Here is a 15,579-nt window from a genome sequence, read left to right as displayed (position 1 = left end):
GAGAGATGATGCTGTAAACCTGTTTCTCTCCACCGGTAGCATGCACGGTGACCAGCCTGGATGTCTGACTTCTAAAGCTGCATGAAATGACTGCCATCTCCATTGCCTGCATGCAAAGATAAGTTCAGCAATAGCCCTGAAACCCTTTATGGTGAACAGCCAAATAAAACACCCTGCTCCAGCCCTGAGCAAGCGTCACTCGAGATATTGTGACAGAACCTCCAAAAAGGGAAAGGGCTCTTTGTGTGTCTATACCCTCACTGCCTGTTCTTTCAAGGGGCTGCACTGCCTGCCTCTTTTCAGTGCTCTGGAAAACACTGCAGTTGTATGATCTCTTTGGTGATTAAGTGTTTGCAATGAATACAGACTCAATTCTACTTCCTAAACACAGGTGTGCGCAGTCACTGGATTGCCTCGGGATGGCTGAGAAACCCAAAGGCAGCTGTCACACAGGAGACGTATTTATGCTGCTCAGGAGGTCTAAGCTGTTGTGACGGAGAAACTAGAAGCCAGCTGAGGTACTCCAGGATGACTCAGGACAAGAGGCAGCAGACATTAAGTTGGAACACGAGAAATTCTAATTAGTGATTACAAGGGAAATGTTGACCGTGAGGGTGGTCATATACTGGGGCAGGTTGCCCAAAGAAGTGGAATCTCTGTCCTTGGAGTTGTTCAAGAATTGACTGGACACGGCCCTGACCAACTGGACCTGCTCTGACCAGGGGCTTGATCTAGATGTCTGCTGGTGGTCCCTTCAAACCTAAATTATTCTGTGTTATACAGCTATCTCCAGCTCTCTCGCTATGCTGAGGTCAGTATGGCAGCTGGGACACAGCTCCACGATCAGCCTTCACTCCTCACTCCAGGCAAACCGATTCAAATCCCTGCACTGAACAAGGAACTCGAGCTTCATAGCAGAAATTCCTCACCACTACTGATCTCAGGAGCTGAAGTTCTAAATTTCAACCCACAAATGATCCCCAAAAATCTCTACACATCAGGTCAAGAAGGTAAATGTATACCTCTTCCACTTTCCAGCTGACAGGAATCATTAGCAGTAGCAAAATCAAAGGAAATAGCATAGTGTGTTACGTGGTTATCTGTAAGCTGTAATGTACAGTGTCCATGCACATGAGATTTTTTTAGTATATCAAGAGTAAGGTCAACTCTTGTTTATGCTCTGACACATGCATAAGCTGGCCCAAGGTAATAACTTACAACCTGTTAGTTACTTTGCTGCTTTGCTGTAGCCCACGTTTCACACAAGCTCACCAAATGCAGAATAGCAGCTGACGTGCACTAACTTGTAAACATCTCCACGCCTTTTGTCTTACCAACATCTGCTGGTGAGACCACAAACTGCTTGTTTAATGGGCAACCCCACTGCGAGGTTAGTGCCTTGAACCAGGAGATACGAGGAGACAGCGTTTCACCAACCTGCTCAGAGCCTGGTCGTGCTCTTTTTGATGTTAAGCAGATGTGGTCTACCTTGTTTGTTAGCCTGGATTACTCTGCTGGCTATTTTTTCCAGGGAAACTGGGGTTGTTCTTGGCTCTATGTGCCATATTTTTACACATCATCTGACATAGTGAACTTCACTGCTGCCTTGAGAATTCTGTACATAGGAGAGTATGGAGACACTCAGTTTCATGCGAGGCAAGAAGAGACTTTTGTTTCACTGTGTATGCTCTTCATATGGCTCTCCAAATTTTTCCATCTTTTCCAAAGGGATAATTTGGTCCGTTTGCCGTGCCAGATGTGCAAAAGTATTTTAAATATTCAATCAACATCCCAGTTGCTGTGAAGCAGATAATCACAGTCTTGGCTGCCTATTTTTTTTTTTTTTAGCTGCACTGTTCTTGTGAATATGATAAAAAAGAAACTTGCAAAATACAATCTCTGCTTCACAGTCTGGGTCCTGGTCCAGACTTGTGGTTTACAAAGCCTTTTGCTGAGTGACAACAAAACAAATTATGCGGCCTTCCTTACGCCTTAAATTTAATATCTCATCTCCTGCCCTCTAATTCAAACCTTCACACTGCACCAGGGTTTCCTTTGTAATGAGATAACTCTGAATATTAAGCTTGCATTACGCGGAGCTATTATTCACATGCCTGACATCACTACATATGGAACTGTAATCAATAAAACATGGTTCAAGAGGGATTGGATGGCTTGTGGGCATGGGGATCAGTCACCGAAGCCTCTCGGTTACTGCAAAACATTCGTCCCAAGTCAGTAGTGACCTACCGAGGAGCCTTGATGAAAACCTCAGGCAGTGAGGCCAAGGTTGGAGCAGTCGGGGACATCTGCAGTCTGAGATGGTCCCACCGTGTCACTGCCGAACCACGCAGCTGGGTGGGGTGGCACGGTGAGTGCACGGCCTCTGCCTGCTCCCTGGCATATGGACTTGATCTGGGGGTAAATAAACCTTCCTCTTCAAGCCTGGCACCCCAAGTCCATTTGGATTTTTGGACTGGACTCCACTCGGGCTGAGCCAGCCTGGCAGGCTTCGCTGCCGTGCCACACGCGCTCGGGTCCTACCTCCATCGTTGTCCTTCCCGTCGCCGCATGCCGTCTCCATGGAAGTATCGCAGCCCGCTCCTCTCCAGCCCAGCTGGCAGACGCAGTGCCAGCCGTTCATGTCCAGAGTGCATCTGCCGTTCCCATTGCACAAGCCAGGGCATCCCTCTGCAAGGCAAACAGCCACGCGTTCAGACACACCGCAAAGGCAGAGCAACGCAGCCTGGAAAAGAGCTGGTAAACAGCCACTTCCCTTTGCTTTTGGCTCAGTTCTCCAATCCCACTTGATGTCTTCCCATTGTCTCAGTTTGGAGTTAGAACGGGCCCATACGGGCTCCCCAGTGCACAGCCTCACTGATGGCACCGATGCAGGAGTGAATTTGGGGACGTGCTGTGATGTCCCTACTTTGTTGGTTGCAAAGCCCGCTCTTCCACCTGAGCCTCTCAAAGCCTTTGCTTTGTAAGACCGAGATTTAGGGTTGCCTAAGTTACACGTGAGGTTAAATTTCCTAACACTTAACAGGATAAAAGTTCTCAGCAAGACTGAGATCTTATTCAAAGCTAGACTGAAAAGGGAGGCACTTTCTACATTAGTAAATCTTTGGAGAACACACAATTTCTCTATTAGAGTCATTTTGAGAAGGGTTCATCTGACCGTGTTAGAACTGCCCTATAACTCAGCAGCAGAGGAACCTCTCCCATGGTGGAAGCCTCTCACGTAGGTTTGGTGCCCACACTGAAACATGCTCGGGAAATGTCTGTTTCTCTCTGCTGACTAAAAAGAGACTCCAGCAGAGGCAGATGTTCCTATTACACGTGATTAAACTCGGGGGGGGGGGTGAGCCCAATGCTTCCTGTCTGCTTACTAGGGTTTGATTTTCGCATCCGATGGCCACCTACTGAGATTTCCATCCTTTATTTTTGGGGGGAAAATAACAGAGCAATTTCCCCAGTAAGCAGCCAAGCGAGGGAGGCTGCTTAGCCTACACAGTTCTAGGGGCTTTTTACCTGCAGAGCTCAAATATCTTTTGTGAGAAGCAGCCAGAAACGCTAGCTGCATTTTACAGATTAGGAAACTGAAGCACTGAAGTGACTGCCGAGGTCACCCAGCAGGACTGATTAAAGCAGGAACACAACTGAGGCCTCCTGAGCTCTATTTTAAAGCCCTCTCTGCTCATACACGTGTTGTGAAACCCTTTCACGTAATCTGAGTTCCTTCATGCCCTCAGCTTTGCAGGATGGGCTTGTTTGTGGAACTGCACAAGTGATGCACGTACCCTGACCTAAAGGACACAGTGGGGAAGAGCACTGAAAGGTGTGCACGGTGGTAACACTTGGTTGACCCCATCGCTCCGTTAATGAGAGGCTGCCTGAGGAAGCGCTTGAGCATCCTGCACCGGGGAAATACAGTATGGAAATGCCTCTTCACTAACAAAATGTTTACATCTTTGCCAAATTTCCTTTCCTAAACAGGTTACAGATTAACAAGGACCAAGTGGAATAAGGAACAAAGTGGGGAGGGAGAAGCCCTTTAAGCAGATCTTAAATTTTGCATTTACAAACATATCTGAAGGATTTCTAACCTTTTGAAACGTGTGCTGTATGTGTGCGAGGTGGGGCACACCACTTGTGTGCATGTGTGAGCATGCTTGCGTGGGTGTACTTCATTATTTATACATTATATTACTATTTATACACTACAGACGAGCTGCTGATAGGCAAGGTTCCTTGGAGTTCTCCACTTTAATACTGTGCCTTCAGTTACAACAGTGCCAAACTTTTAAGCATTTAATGTGATTCTTTCCATGCTAGGGCTAATTTATTAGTTTGTTCCCTTTACTTTTAGCACGAGCTGCAAGCATTCAGCTGTTTTGGAATATGAGAGGAAGAATCACATTACCTGTTAAAAGGACTTGCTAAAGTTATTTAGGTAGGTGGGTGATCTCACTTTGGAGCAGATAAATTCCATTTGGATGGGACCATCCTGACAGTAGGGATGTGCAATTTCCCCCCTCTTTATAAATCTGATTAAACGTGTCTAGACAAAAAGCCTCTGAAGAAAGCTGAAGAAATAACTTCAGGTGTGTTCTGCATGACTTCAGGAGTTGGCAGCGCAGTTCTGCAATGACAATATTGCATCATCATTGAGCACACTTCATGATTCACTGCTTTACTGCAGCACTAGGACTCTCCATAACCTATCTTAAAAATTCTTTTTTGTCTTGCCACTGCAGAGACCGAGCAGGACACTCCTTGAAAAGGGGCGGTAGTGTTGCCTGGGACAGGAGTGAAGCGAGAATCCAAGAGAGCTGGGCAATGAGAAATTGAAGAGACCACTCTAGAAGTATGAGAGGAGAAAGGCTGGATACCACCAGACTTTTAACCCAGCAAGTAAGGTATAGTCTGTGGAGCGGGAAGAAGATGAGTTTTAGAAATTCTTGCTTGGAGCTAAATACAAAAGAAGACATGACAGTTCAGTTTCACATTATACAGGAGAAGATCCAAATGCTGCAAATAGTTTAAGTTAGGACAGCGATGAACATTCAGAGGGAAAAGAGGGAATTTATTTTAGCTTCTTTATTTTAAGCATATTTTGCATTTCTTAATTTTTGGAAGGACGATTTCAAAAGAAAGAATCATAGAATCACAGAATCATTAAGGCTGGAAAAGAGCTCCAAGATCATCCAGTCCAACCATCCACCAGTGCTGCCCACTAAGCCATGGTCCTTAGTACCACATCTAACTTAATTAGACAGAAAAAGTACTGTACTAACTGATTGCTTTCTGTGAGACAGAAAAAAAAAAACCCACAAATAAATGATCTTCAGATATCTCATGTGACAAGTATCCAGCAGGTATTGGTAAAAAAAAAATAACTATATAAATGAGGAGTTAATGTTGGGCTACTGAATGTCCTCCACTTTCCCACGCTTAGGGAGGGGAGGTTTTGCAGCAGCAGAAAATGGCTGATATAATTAGTATAGAGGCATCTCCTGCCTCTGAGGAAATGAGTTTGATTTGTACACTCTAGCACAGCAAAAGCTGGAAAGATTATGATTGTTTTCCACAAATTCATGAAACAGATAAACAGTGAGAAGGAAAACAGCTATTTAAGCTAAAGAGAATAATGCTGGCATAAGAACAAATGGACCTCAACCAAGCATGAATAATTTCTGGCTGGAAATTAGAAAGGGAAAAAAACCAACCACATTTGTCAGGATCAAAGGAATAAAGTTTTGGAATAACCTCCCAATAGGACGATTGAGGCAAAGAAGCCTCACTGATATACCTATGGAGCTTGGTACATTTATATACAGTTTCGTATAATGGGGTTGCCTTCGTCCATGTATGGAATGGGTTTGGGACTATTTGTAAGGACTTCCATGATTTCCTGTGAAATTTCTTCAGCTGGGCTCAGAGAAATTAAGTCAACCATGTCAGAAGGCAGACAGAGGGAACACACCATTCAGGAGAGGAAAGAAAGGAGAGAGTATCTTGGAAGATCACATCTTCACAAAGTGCCCAGTCCTCCTCCTTGACTGTTAAGGGAATCCAGAGACACTGGCTGAGATACAAGCTGCAGGCACCTACTGTGGGATGACCCTCTGAAATGTCATTACCCACTGCCTTGCTGTCTTCCCAGTCTAGTGAGCAAGTTTGCCTCCCCCCATCAAAAAGAGACACAACTTCAGTTCCTAATGAGAAAAATCTCTTCCAAGGAGTCAGAGACAGTTCTTCCCCATTGAAATGACCTCTTCTTCACAGGTCCATGAACACAAAAGTTACAGCAAAGTATCAGTGCTGTGAAGACTAAATTGTACCTGTCCTATGTGGTAGTATAGAGAGTAAACAGTTTTCATAAGTGATGACAACAGAAATCATTAATAGAAAACAACACAATTTAACAGTGCTGTCAGAGGACTCCTAGTGTCAGCAAGTTAGCAGATAATATCGATATGCAGGTCAACACATCTAGCAGAATGGACTTGGAAAGTATTACCATTTCTAAAGAGTTCTGCTGCATACAAACTTGACCATCGCTACCGCTACAGAGGTAGGAACATACAATGTTCTGCATTCCACAAACAATGCCCTTCAAAGCACTTGTAGAAAAGGGGACACAAATTAAGTTTATCCATTTCACCCGTGCAGGGTAATAAAGGAAAAAGGTCATCGTATCTCCAAAGTGCTTCACAGCAACACAGCAGGGTGGCCCAGCCTTCCCAGATTTATAGCACCATGCATGATCTTCTAGGGTTCCTTTCAACTCAAACGATTCTATGATTCTACAACAATCTTGCAGCTCTGACTTCTCATAGCTAGAGTCACTGATGATCCAGTACTCCTGTTTGTGTCTGTTAACTGTATTTGGGTGATGAAGATCATTAAAGACATGAATAGGGCTTTCTCAGGGGGAGGAAGCCCTTTATGTGACTTTCTAACTGAAGCACACGAAAGCACTGCAGATACTGTGAGACATTCACGAAGACGTCAGGTCTGCCACGCAGGAGAGAATACAGAGCAGGGAAGCATTGCAAAGCGTGGACAAATTTTGAACCAGCCAAGAAAAACGTGTCAAAGGAGACCGTCACTAGAGTAAGAAATGACGGTGCCACTTTTAAGATTAAGACTGGTGGTAAAACAGCCTGCTCTTAATGAACTGTACAGTTAAGGCCTTCTCTAATTAGTACAATTAAAAACAATGTTTAATGGGAATTTTTTTCATGCTAAGGCTCATTGCCACTTGAAATTGGACTTAAAAGACAAGACTTTCCTACTTCTGATCTTAAAGTCTTGATAATGACAATTTTATTACTTTTGCCAGTCCTCTCTCACCAGTAAGAAAGCACTAATGCATCTTCTAGCAAGTCTCAGAAGGTTAGTGGCTCTGAAATGAGGGGACCTGGCTGAATGGAACACATGAAGATGCAAACACCTGCAGCTCGAGAGAACAAACATCAGTCAGATACCTGCAGAAGGTGGTTATGGTTGGTCTAGGTGATCTTAGCGATCCAACCGTAATGATTTTAGGATTCTAAGTTCTGTGGAACTGAAGGGGATGAGCAAAACATCAAGGGATCTCTATAGATTATGAAAACCTAGCAGTGTCCTGAAAAACACTCAACTCCTAAGCTGGTGGGTATCAAGAAACCTTTAATAAGATGGCTCCTGAAAGACGAAGAAGTGACCTGCCGGAGCTCCTGTTGTTTCCAACTGCAGAAATGGAGGAACTGACCGTGGCTTCTCACTGCTTCTCAGAACAAAGAAGTGACCTTGCAGTCATCCCTGAATTCAGATGGAGGCGGCTGTTCAGAATCCTTGCCTTTCAGACTAGCTGTTATGCGCCTCACTACAGCATTAATGCAGTTACTTCTTGAGCGTGACAACGCATCGACAGCAATCGTAATTAAATATACGGGTGTTTTGGCAGTTCCAGTCGTATTCTGGATGGAGGAGCTCTCTCTAAAACCATACATCTTTAATATTAGGTACCTATTTTCACTTTAAGCATTAATGTTGTTAATTAAGCCTTAGACTGGAGCACTCTATTCCAGTCCTAGTTGTAGCTTCTTTGGCTTAATCGCACGGATGTTTGCTCTTGAAACTTGCCCTCCAACTTAGAAACAATTCTGCATCTTGTCTGATTTACTGGTTTATTGTAAAGCTGTAGGAAAGACCCAGCAGTAAATCAGGCTCAACCTTGACAACACAGGATTACTGGGAAGGGATTTCAACCCAAAAGATGTTAATAATTAAGAAAGCCAAAAGAGCATGAGTAATATAGATTTGAAAAATGCACGCCATGAAGTTAGCCAAGTAAAAAGCATGCACTTTCAATGTTTCAGCTGTTGCTAATCTTTCCAAAAGAGGCCATGTACTGTAAGATACGATCGTCGTTCGTAGCATGTTGCCGAAGCTGCTGCCCACTTGCAGCACTCACTAAATACAACGTGTCTTTATTCTTGGGTGTAAAGGTGAGTTGAAACGCTATCTAGAGGAGAAGCGACAGCTACACAAGACTTACTGAAAAAATACCAAGCTACCGAATGGGCAAATGAGTACTGAAGATCCCTGGGCACAAGCTCTACAGACTGGTTACTCATCTGTTCTGCCCTCCTGGTGCTTACCCTCTGACCCAGCCCCCTCCAATACAAGTTGAGATGAAAAGGAGGACTCCTGGGGTTTTGAGATGCAAAACTCTGAGATGTGGAACATCAACAGGAGGTTCTGCTCACACTGCCCAGTACTGACCTACACCTTCCTCTACGAATGTCACCGTTCCTCCGTAGGAGTACAGAAAGTGCCCCTGTTTCCTTGACCTAGGAAGGAGAATATCATTTTTCACCTGGTTTAAGTCAAGCACGTTTTACTGATGCTAAGCAATGAGAAAAAACTAGCACTGAATAATCCACTGATCTATAAACAGTGGTTCAAGGAAAATTGCTGTTTGCTGTGCATTAGGCTGAAGACAAAAGTTTCATTAATTAAACTGTGGACATTCCCTTACCATTAATATTTGTCTGCTCAATGTTTTTCCCTGTTTGCAATTGTACCTGAAACTTCTTTGAAGCTGCAATGAGACATCAGATTGTAAATTCATCCGGAGAAGTGAACTCAGTAGGACAACCACGTTGCTTGTCTCACAATAAGAGCTTTACATGGCAGATTTTAACTGTTCACCGGACAAATATTTTGGCATATCTGTCCTTTTTCATCAGCTTCTCTCAGCTGCTATTCCTGATTGCTCACAACCTGAAAAGGAGAGTAACGCTATGGAAGAAACTGATTTGTTCAACCTGATTTTTTGGTTTGTTTAACCAGCAAACATATGATGCTGTGTGGTGTCAGCACTGTGTTGCTGTTAGTGTCAAATCAGCCATGTAGAAGGGTATTGGTGTCCAACCCAATCATATTTACTGTCAGATTGTTGCATTTCACTAGATGCGTACTATTTCAATATTTTTGAAAGCTAAGTGTATCGTGGAACTATTTTTACTTAAAAGTCCTACATTCATTTACCTTGTTCTGATTAACGGACAACTGAGACTTTTTTAAGATCTCAGATTACATCTGTTCCATAGCCATAGCAGTTCAATACCGTATCCATGCCACTGAGAAGAGACCTGGGTCCTAAGCTTGCTTTACTTTTCAAAAATAGGAACACAGGGGAGGATTTCTTTATATGGTAAATTGATGGAGCATCACTAATTTGAATAGAACTTGTTGATTTGTCTACCTAGAGGCTTTGAGGCCATAACATTTTGCATTAAAATATATATATGATTATTCAAAGTTCCCGTGTAAGACTTGGCAGTCATGGATCAAAAATATGAAGACTTCACACAGAAAGCACACTCACCTGCTTGTTACAAAATGGATCATAGACAATTGATTACAACACATCACTGTATAGGGCTCCTGATGTGTTTGTCTCCTCCTGACTTGCCTTACCTGGGTAGTAGGGGTGAGGATGAGAGATGATTTGGAGGGGAGGGCAGGGACAAGGGGAAGGGTAGGAACACTGATAGGATGTTCACACAGCATCACAGCACTTACAAAGGTACTTCCTACCTAAATGACTGGAAAGTTCACCCTTCCAGACATTAGGGAGCATTTTGGTGATGATGAGGAAGAGATGCAACCTCAACACAGCATGTTCACGGTGCATTTAAAAAAAAAAAAAAACAAACAAAAAACCCACAAAGACAATAGGAAAAATAGGAAGGAAGAGCATACCTTTCACTACCTTATCCAGATAGTGAGCTTGGGAGATAAAAGACAGGACATTTAAGGTAGGATTGAATAAGTGCATTGCGGCTTACTACGAGACTGTGCAGGTGCTAGAAAGGCAAAGGAGAGTTCGCTGTGATATGGAAAGAAAAACCTTGATAATGAGGAGAGAAAAGAGGGAGAAGGGTGGAGCACAGCCCTCCTCAGTCAAAGAGCTCAAGAAGGCTATGTTTAGGCATCCAGTCACCTTTGCTCATTAAGACCGGGAAGAGAAACAGGAAAGTTAAATATATATATTTATCTATTTATATATATATATGCATATATATGTATAAATATATATATGTGTGCGTGGCAGAATATTTTAATGGTCTGCTCATTTGCAACAGCCTACCCCTGTTTTACTGCTTTTCGTCAGGAAAAGGAGTCATTTGGAAGTGCTCCACCTCACCGGATTGCCTCACACTTTTCCGCACACAGATGCACAGTTTTCCTGTGGCCTTAGCAGAGGCTTTTCTCTGGATCTTCCCAATGGGAACATACTGCATTTACATAGCATCCTCTACCCGAAGATCAAATTATTTTACAAACATTAAATTAACCTCGTGGCAGCTTTACCAGGTAGGCAGGTCTTAATATACTCATTCCAAGGAGGGATACAGCCAAGAAAAGAAAGTTTGAGATGCCGTGGGAGCAGTCATGTGCCCAATTCCCATGGAACATTCATTTGGAAAACTAATTTCTGATTGATTTTCTGGGGTCAAATAGAAAGCTGGTGGCAAAGCCACAAGCAGGAGCCAGGAGTCCTGGCTGGGTGTGCCCTGTGCATGCCAGCAGGCGGCACTCACTCTCCTAACAGCAGCTGGTCCTTGCTAATAAATGAGAGGCTCTAAGTCTTGCTCTTCTCTCTTTTGTTATCTGTTTAAATGTTATTTCCCTTGCTCAAGTAAAGCTTGCCTCGTCTCTGCTCCCTCTATCTCAGTTGTGTCCTTGGTACCTTTAGGAAAAGTTTTGTTTTCTGTTCACTCACGTAGACTGCCCAGCTGGGAAGTCACAGCCCTCACAACAATTTTCTTCCAGGTGGGAAGGTCAGTGGTCAAAGCACAATGGTAAGTAAGTGGAGAGGCCACAGAACTATTCAAGGCCAGGCTGGATGGGATCCTGGGCAGCCTGATCTAGTGGGTGGCAACCCTGCCCAAGGCAGGGACGCTGGAGCTACATGATCTTTAAGGTCCCTTCCAACCTAAGCCATTCTATGACTCTATGATTGTACTGAGGGGCAGTTATGAGAATTGGGAATGACATTCCCAAATCATACTAGTGGAGTGGCTGCCATGCGGGAAGTGCAGCATCACCATCCACTTGGGAACTTCTCTCTGGGATACTAAAATCCACAGCAGCCCAACCTGCTATCAGACAGCTATCACTGTGCAGATAAAGATAAGGGAAGCAGTTGCCAATGCCAACCATGCCAGTAAGGTGTCAATGTTATCCTTTAATAAGAAAATAATAGAGTCTTCCTATGGGAATTTTCCATATGTGGCCATGCAGCTGTAGCATGACTTTCTTCTCTAAACATGTAGTTCTCATTCATGTGCTATTCTGACACTAAAATATCTTATATCTGCAGGAACTCCTTTGGAAAACCCATGGGAAGGATGAAGAGCTGTGCTACTTTAACACGGTGTCCTCTGTGCCCAAAGGTGCTGCACTCAGCTCCATGCCATCACTGGAAGCCACTGTCCCCGCAAATCCATCACTGAGGAAGCTCATGTTGCCATTTTTCCATCTGAAAGTCCTCTCATTTCCCCAGTTTGAGCTGTCTGGGTTAGTTTTGTCTGAAATATATTGGGAAGGAGCTAAACTGAGATTGGGAAAATTTGAAGGAGTGGTGGCAGAAGCCTTTCACTGGTGAAATAGTGAAGGCAGCTGAAGCTTATGCCACAGGGGCAGGGAAAAGACTGTCTTTGAAGTTCTTGCTTCATACTCACTGCCGAACATGGTGTCAAACTACTCAAGGCCAGATTACCTGTTCTCTCTGTTCACTGCAGGGGAGTTGGACTAGGTGACCTTTAAAGGTCCCTTCCAACTCGAACGCTTCTATGATTCTATGATAGTGTGATTCTACCTCTAGCTTACGCAAAATCACATGGGAACAAAGCAGCACATTTTCCATTAAAAGTTATAAGTACGGCTTTCTATTGCCCAGAGGTGCCTGTCCCATCCAGATAAGGTGAGTGCCAGAGGTCCAGCCCAGCTCAGCTTCTGCTCTGGTATGGGGTGTGCTGCAGAGAGCTGAGCATCTACTATTGGGCTGAGGCCACCCCACGCAGGTGGGCTTATTTTATGCTGGGTGCACATAGACCAAACTACTTCAAAAGGCACAAGCGACTTGTTAGAAAACTGGGAAAAAAAAGAGCAGAATCCACCTGCAATGTGCTTTGTCTGGATTCCAGCTGCTTGAGCAGAACCAGAGGGCAACGATTACAACTCCAGCTATTTAGAACATGTGTGACTGTTTATGCAAGAAGACTGATGAAAGGCAAATTGGAAGAGGCAGATTTCTCAAAAATCAGAGTTTTGCTAAATAAACCAAAAAGCAGCTTAATGGCACCATAACTAGAAGCCCATGTAGGACAGGCTGTCTGTCTGTCTAGGCACAGTTATTGCATACATCAGTTCTACGTGCCAGGACCAGATTTCCAAAAGGAGATGAGCAAGCATTTTTTTTGGAGAGATCAATGGGAATTAGGCACTGAGGTGCTTTGAAAACCTGCTGGGTGGACCTGCGTGTATTTGGAGAGTTCACTGCTGGCCCCTTAGGGCTCTGGAGAGACCCCACAGTGTTCAGGTGCAGCAATGGAACTCCAAGCAATGGCTCAGGCCTCGTGTCCCGGCCGTTCAAGGATAATGGGTATCTCAGCTCTGCTCTAAGAATGTACACAGGGAACCCCTTTCTGCCCCTATTTCCAAACAATCCTAATGGGAATCAAAGAATCAAGGCTTGCTTACTGGTAAAATATCAAGCAGAGAGATTCACATCAGATTCAATCTCAGTACAAGACCTCCGCTGAGTGTAGGCCCACTAAGCCTCACTTTGTGCTTCTGCGACAGCACCTGGAGCACTCTCCAGGCCATATCATCAGCTGTATAGAATCTGAGGCCCTGGACAACCTCTGGAGTTGTTTATTGTGCTCGGGGAATTTTCTGTGGCGTCTCTTGTGAGTCAATAGCCTGCCACAGAGCTGGTTTATGACTTGCTCTTTCAGGGCATGCAACGAGAGGGTTGATTTCACCTTTAAACTCCATGTTCCTAAAACCCACTGTGCTCCCTGGATGCTGCTGGTATGTTTTGGGCTGGAATAGAAGAAAGTCAAATTCTTTCAATGTTTCTAACTAGAAGCAAATTTGGAATATACTGGAAAGCCCAACATAGGTGTCTTGTAATGATATTCTATTGTAATGATCTTTTCTCCTTTAAATTATTAGAGTAAACCAATTGAACCATTCTGCTGGGTTTCAGGCTTCCTGCAGTTCTATAATCAACTTTCTGTTCTACTCTTATGCCTGGATGTGCTAAGTTTGCTGAGTTAGGATGATGAATGCACACTTCTGCATCAATTTCCTGGTTGGGAATTAACTGGGGTTTGTCTAATGAAATCTCTGAATGCGAGCAATCAAGCTAGTATATTTGGTAACATGACTCTTTGTACGAGCAAACAGAATTAATCCACTGGGATCACAGTTCCCTTGTACACCATAAGAAAGAGCCTCCTATGACCTACAAAACAAAAGGATTTCTTACTCTCAAACATGCTCAACAGGAAATGGAAGAAGTCTGCTTTACTGGTATCATCCATTTCTACCATGTTACCTGCACACATGGCAATACTGTAAAAGCGTCACTTCAGCAATGGGGTTTTATGCTTGTCAGTGCTAGAGCAAACCGGGCCATGACACAGACACAGAAGGAATTACCATCAACAGAACAAGTTGTCATGCAGGGAAATTACACAAGGACAAGGGAATGCTTTCCACATACGTAATGTACGTAACTCCAAGTCAATGTCCTTTCATCTGTGCCAATATCGCTTATTACTCCTTCTAAAGCTGTTCAATTTTCTTGGGTATTTATGGCTTTGCCAAATCTCCCTTATGTTCTACACACTTATCAATGAAATATTCTGTAGGAAATAGGACAGTTTACATCGTTGGAGGTATGAGACCATGTATAAATCTGTTGCTAAATTACCATGCAAGAAGATGAGGAGGGAAGGGAAGTGAAAAGAAACAGAACTGCTCCAGCACTCTAAGTATTAAAGAGCGATTGTGAACCCATGACAGCACTGCAATAGGAAGGTAGCACCACACACAATGACAGTGTGCACCATTAAAATCTCAGTGCTGACTGCATTGCGGTGCCGGCCTTTCCCAGGATAACAAGGACTCTTTATGTTTAGAGTGAGGAATCCCACAAATAATGGGGTAAATTTAATTACCAGGAAAGAGAAAAGCTTGTTGTTTGAAATCAGCCCGGGCATATCAGTGGTGTGGAGAAATATCATATACTGAACTAGTGGCATTTTGGTTTTGCAAGAGAATTAATAAAATGGCACTGAGGGAATGAATCAGACTTTGTGTGCATAAATGCCTTTCACATAAAATTGTCGCCTGCATTTGGAGCCTTTTGCTTAACCAATTTTTTTTTTCTTTTAAAACCCTTTCATGAATCTGTGTAGCTTTCCAAATCAAAGTGCTTGAACACAAGGCTATAAAATAATATTACAAAAACACAGGATTCCAATTAACACAGGCCTGCTCCCTTTTCATTCTAAAATCATTTAAGAGGGTTTTTTTTTTTCCTTTTTTTTTATGCCTTCCTCATGAAAAGAAATGAAAGCTGCTAGGGACATAGACAAGAAAGGAGAAAGAATGTAATGTCTAATGAGACAGAGGAAGTTTTTAGAGCTAGATATTTTTCATTAAGGGATGCATGCGGAGACCATAATGTGGTAGGGTGACATTAGCATAAATAAATGATAAGTAGAATCGAGCCACAGATACGGTTTGAACCATTACCCTAATGCTGGAATTAAAATATTGTGATCAGGCTTCGTTTCCCGCCTGCCTTTATGTGTGCAAGCTCACCTGATGTTCAAGCAACACCAGTGGATGCCTACATGTAACTGAGCTGATCATCTACAGCGGTAACTACGTCAGCTTTTGTCCAGGTGTTGCTAGTGGTTAATCCTGTTGTAGTGTGATTTATAGGTATCACTGCACAAGGAAAGACACGTAGAGGTAGATTTCCTTATCTTAAAAATG

At 43.5% G+C, this 15,579-nt stretch overlaps 1 protein-coding gene across 5 annotated transcripts in view; it reads right to left on the bottom strand.

The window, feature by feature from the left end:
- The window catches only part of TENM4 (teneurin transmembrane protein 4), a 593,977-nt gene that overhangs the window by 105,693 nt on the left and 472,705 nt on the right, over window positions 1–15,579 (bottom strand). For all 5 annotated transcript variants that reach the window (XM_021382894.1, XM_021382902.1, XM_021382887.1 and 2 more), the window contains one exon: window positions 2,545–2,691. In XM_021382894.1, coding sequence (XP_021238569.1) covers window positions 2,545–2,691 — 147 coding nt within the window. The remainder of the gene's footprint in view (window positions 1–2,544; window positions 2,692–15,579) is intronic.

The sequence above is a fragment of the Numida meleagris genome, chromosome 1 (genome assembly GCF_002078875.1).
Source record: "Numida meleagris isolate 19003 breed g44 Domestic line chromosome 1, NumMel1.0, whole genome shotgun sequence".
Lineage (NCBI taxonomy): Eukaryota > Metazoa > Chordata > Aves > Galliformes > Numididae > Numida > Numida meleagris.
The sequence above is the reverse complement of the archived record's forward strand: the minus strand, read 5'-3'. Positions and strand labels throughout refer to the sequence as shown.